The sequence below is a fragment of the Pteropus vampyrus genome, unplaced genomic scaffold (assembly GCF_000151845.1).
Source record: "Pteropus vampyrus isolate Shadow unplaced genomic scaffold, Pvam_2.0 Scaffold115, whole genome shotgun sequence".
Classification (NCBI taxonomy): domain Eukaryota; kingdom Metazoa; phylum Chordata; class Mammalia; order Chiroptera; family Pteropodidae; genus Pteropus; species Pteropus vampyrus.
The window spans coordinates 5486262-5491086 of NW_011888896.1; the positions used below are offsets into that span (position 1 = coordinate 5486262).

General features: G+C 42.5%; 1 protein-coding gene across 3 annotated transcripts in view; it reads left to right on the forward strand.

Annotated features, from left to right (window-relative positions):
• Positions 1-4825, forward strand: part of WLS (wntless Wnt ligand secretion mediator) — a 94700-nt gene that overhangs the window by 61052 nt on the left and 28823 nt on the right. For all 3 annotated transcript variants that reach the window (XM_011365724.2, XM_023533919.1, XM_011365723.2), the window contains exon 3: positions 503-627. In XM_011365724.2, coding sequence (XP_011364026.1) covers positions 503-627 — 125 coding nt within the window. The remainder of the gene's footprint in view (positions 1-502; positions 628-4825) is intronic.

The following is a 4825-nucleotide window of genomic DNA, read 5'->3' on the forward strand; positions in this document are numbered from 1 at the left end:
TGTCCAAAAGAGAGCATCAAAAGTACTTAAATCACGTCTCTGAGAGAGGTTGAAAAACCTGGTCATGCTTCTCAGAGAAGGGAAAACACAGGCAGATAAGGTACAGGTTTTAGTACCTAAGGCACTTTTTGTGGAAGAAGGACCTCATCTTTCATGTGACTCCTGTGGTCAGACCCAGGACCAGCGATGCAAGTTATAGAAGGATAAGTGTTGGCCATGGGCCAGAATCTGACCATCCGAGCTGCCTCTGCAGGAGTTTAAGTGAAAGTTTTTGACTCCGTGACAGAGCAGTTATAGGAGGGGACCCAGTATCCAGATAGACATTCATCTTACAAATTTTAAGTCGTCAGGTTTGGAGTTTCGGATTTGGACTTTGAAAGGTACTAATGTTATTCTTTTTGTCTTGTTGTTTTCTATGGTGGAGAGTATAAGAACGTTTAAACTGTTTCTAAGAGTATCGTCCCAGAAGCCATTTCTCAGTTGGGAGTCCTTTCTCTTGCAGGAGAAAACGCAGAGGTTTCCATGGATGTTTCCCTGGCTTACCGTGACGATACGTTTGCCGAGTGGACTGAAATGGCCCATGAGAGAGTGCCCCGGAAACTCAAATGTACCTTTACATCCCCCAAGGTAGGATTCCTAGATGGCAATGTTGATGGAGTTCTTATTTGGGTTCCCGGTATGTGGGAAGATTGGCTTTACGATTAACAGACGTGTTCCTTATTTCTCAGCATACATGACTCACACTGTCCTTCGTATTAGTAGAGAAAAGGGCCATGTAGATATGTTCATGTCCCTGCAAAAGAGGGAAAAAACGGAAGAGGGAATGATTTAGTTGTTCCTCTAAAATACCTCTTTAAAAATAAACTCCTGTTCTTTGGTTAATAGCTGAGTGTGTCTGAAGAATGTTGCTAAGTTATTTTGAGAGGTGAGAATCTGTTCGTATTAGATCAATGCCGGTGTCTACTTCTTTGTTTCTTAGCCATCTCTTTGTTGTCAAAGCTAATGTACAGGTATGAAAACTAAAAGTCCTGCTGATACCACGGACAAAAAGAAGACCCGAAAAAATCTAGTTGTATTTGGAGCCTCAGTCTTCTAAGCCATCTTTAAGAGTCTCCTCTCACTTATTCTTCTAGGAGGACTTATTCAGCCACCCATAAGAGGGAGGTTATCATCCTGCACTGAAAATAGGGAGATCTTTTCTTTGGGGCAAAAGCCTTAGATTCCTTATAAATGGGAATGTAAGGATTGACTCAGTGACCCTCAGAACGTAGTGAGATTTGATGGTTCAAGGATCAATTATCTCGGGGCCCTTTTCAAAAGCCAGCTGCTACCCTCATACTTGCCTCCCTGACATTCTCATCCCCAACTCTGTTTACCTACCCGCTCTTGAACATCTCTGTGAAGGGGAAATGGAGCCATTCTTACTGCTTGTGGTTACTCACATCCCTCAGGGACTGACATGGAGTGCTATGAGCTAGGTGATCTCTGACGTTCCTTCTGGCACAGAAACGGTCTTGTTTTCTTTGTGTGAAGCTCATGAGAGGCCAAACTGCACAGAAGTACATTCTCGAGTATGTTGTCACATGACATCCTCAGATCAGTTGCTCCTGAAGAGTTTGGACAGCTTTGTGGTACCCGCTCCATTGTTTGCTTTAGTTTCCTCTCCTCCCGTAGCATTAGCCTTTCCTAATTTGCTTTTGTCGATAACTGTCAAGTTGGGGTTCCCTATGACATGGTAAGAATAGCAGGTTGAGGCTTCTGAGTACCATGCCCCAGCCCTTTTCATCCTGTCCTGAAGAGGGGTCAGATAGGGTGGGGCAGATTCACAGCATTGACATTAGTTCAAAGTGTGGATTTGGAGCAAAACATACTTGACTTCAATTCCAGGCTGTATTGCCTATTCTCTGCGCGACGTTAGGCAAGCTTACTTAATCTGGCTGAGCTACAGTTTCTCTTCTGCATGGAAAGACTCCCTACCATGGGAGTCTTTATGAAATGATAGGCATAAGTAGGGTGACCTTATCATTTAACATCTAGTCTGGGACACGTTTGAGAACGAAAGAAGAGGTTCACCAAATGGGCCACCAGGACTCTCATGGGCAATTCGTACATCCCATACATAAGCACCTGTTGGGGCACCTGGTGTTATGTCTCCCTTCCCAGGTTCCCTAGACCAGAGCTACAGAAAGTATGGTCTAAGGACCAAAAGCTTTAGCATCACTTGAGAGGCTTGTAGGAAATGCAGATGTTCAGGTCATACCTCAACCTACTGAATCAAAATCTCACGGTGCAGGGCCAAGGAGTCTGTGTTTAACAGAATTTCAATTCTTTCTCTTAAGCTGGATAAAGTTTGAGAGCCACTGCCCCAGACCCTTTGCTGAATATTAAATATAGCCCCTCTTCAACAAAAAAGCCATTTGGAATTGTTTAGGGTAAGCTCTTAGAGGCGGGCAATCAGTAAGTAAAAATGAATGGTAGAGAGAAATTGGAGGTAGCAGGAGAGAGGAGTAGCTAACATTTTCAGAGCTTTGTATGCAACAGAGAAAATTAAATTAAAACCGTCCAGCTGTCGCTGCAAGTTGATTTTGCATCTTTCAGCAGCGAAACTGTTTGGATATCTAAGCTAAAGGATATAAAGCTTTGGGATATGGAATTTCATCCTCAGAAAAGGGAAAAATCATTTCTCACATTACTTACACACTTAGAGGGCTCTGAGAAGCGAGTGAGGGGAAGGTCATTAAGAAGCCCGTAACTGCTCCTTAATGATGGTTGCTTAATTATCTTTAGGATGTGTTGATCCCTTTCAAGAAAGATATTAAACCTTGAAAAGTGTGAAGGAAGTGAATCATCTAATCTATGCTTTCTGATTGCAGTGAAATTTAGTCTTGAGTCTGAAGATTAAATGAGAAATTGCTTTAAAGCTTTTTAGTCCCTGGTGGATTGTGAAGTTAAAAAAAAAAGTCAAGTTGCCACCTGCTGTAATTTGTCCTAATTAGTCAGTCTCATGCTGGAGTTGGGGGAGGGATGAGGGAGATGGGAGGAAGCAAAGAAAGGTGGAGGAGTGTCTTTTTCCCTAAGTGCTCTAAATATATGCAGAAGTAGAACTTTAGTGCATAAAAAAAGTCCCCAACAGAATACAGCGAATTTGTCTTCGAGACAGGTAGGCTGGGCCCAGATCCCAGAATTCAGTGTGTCTGATTTGTTGAACTTAGATAAATTTGTCTCATGGGTTGGTAATGTTACTCTCTCTATAGAGAAACGGAAGTAGAGGACACCCAAAGACCCATGACAGGGAACTAGAAGAAACCCTGGAGATTATCTTATTTAACCTTGTTTTACTTAGGAGGAAAGTGAGACCAAATGATGTGGGTAACCTTCACAAGGTACCCAGCAAGGAGCAAGGTCAAGATAAGACTCTAGGTCTCCTGGCTTGAAGTTCAGTGTCCTCCTTATCACAGAACAATGCCTCTCTTCATGCATTTCCGACTACAACAGTTCCTGCTGCATTCAAGTATCCTCTTCCCCATCAGAGCTGGAGGCTAGACTTGGAAGACTCGTGCCCTGAACCCAATGCTACTACTTAGTACTTTTGAGACTATGGATGAGATGCATAATTAAGTCAGTGGCATTAGACTAAATAGATTTTGTTCCCTTCCCCCTTAAACTGTCAATTTATAGAAATAAGACTGACTAGAAACATCAGAAAACTCTCTTCTTACCATTACCACAGGCGTGATTAGCCTCCTTAGTACAGCTTAATCTGAGGCTGAATTAGAGCCTGTAATGTATTTTCAGTAGTTCCTTCAGAGGCCTAATATCAGCCCTGACTTTTAAGTATAAGAGAGAAAGGAGCAGAGAGGAGAGAAAGACCACCTATACAGGAGGAATCAACCAAGCCTGCAGCTGAAGTTTGGAAGAGGCAGATTCTTTCTACAGAAGAATTCTTTCAATCTCACAAGCCAATTCTAATTAACCAGTAGCTCTGATAAGAGCCCCTCAAACGTTAGAGAATAAAAAACTATCATGATTGGTTAGTGATGTCTGCCATGAGTAGGGAATGCAAGAGTAGAAGAAACATATAAGCCAGATATTTACTTGCTCTACCTCTACTTTCGTCGTATGTGTCTCTTATCTCTATACAATGGTCTGTTTATTGTACTCTAAGTTCTGACTTTCTAATAAAGAACTCTTCAAGATCGTTGAATGAGCAGAAGACCCTTCATACAGTAGTTAGACTATATAGACTCCTTGTTATCTTCCTTCTGATTGCTCGATTTGTTACTGAGTATAAGAGGTTCATTTGGCTTGCACGTGTCAAAGCCAAAAGAGGCATGGACCAGAGTTTGCAGCAAAGAAAGGAGAGGTTTATTTAGGGAAATGGCGCCAAGCCCAGAGACACAGGTGAGCTAGCACTCAAAGACCTGGCTCCCAAATGGCCTCTAGGGATAGGTTATATAGGGGGAAACTCATTAGTAGCTGAAGGAGTTGGGGTCTTGGGCTCTATTGATTGGTCAGGGCTAGAGTAGGAAGCAATTGATCATTGTATCAGGTCCCAATGTCAGTCATGGCATTGTTCTTTCTGGTTTTAAGGGGATTCTGGTAGGGTCTTTCCACTTTCGTGGAAGTGTAGCTGCAAGATGAAATATGTTACCTTTAGTTTGACAGAAAAATTCTCTTTCTGTGGTTAGCTGACCTGGGCCTTTGTTCCTAAAACTGTTTGATGCTGACCTAAGGGCTTAATGATTAAGGGAGTGGTCATGCAGAATGCAGAAGAATAAGGAAAGAAAAGAAGCAAGTGAGCCCAAGGCCAGTTTGAATCAAGGAG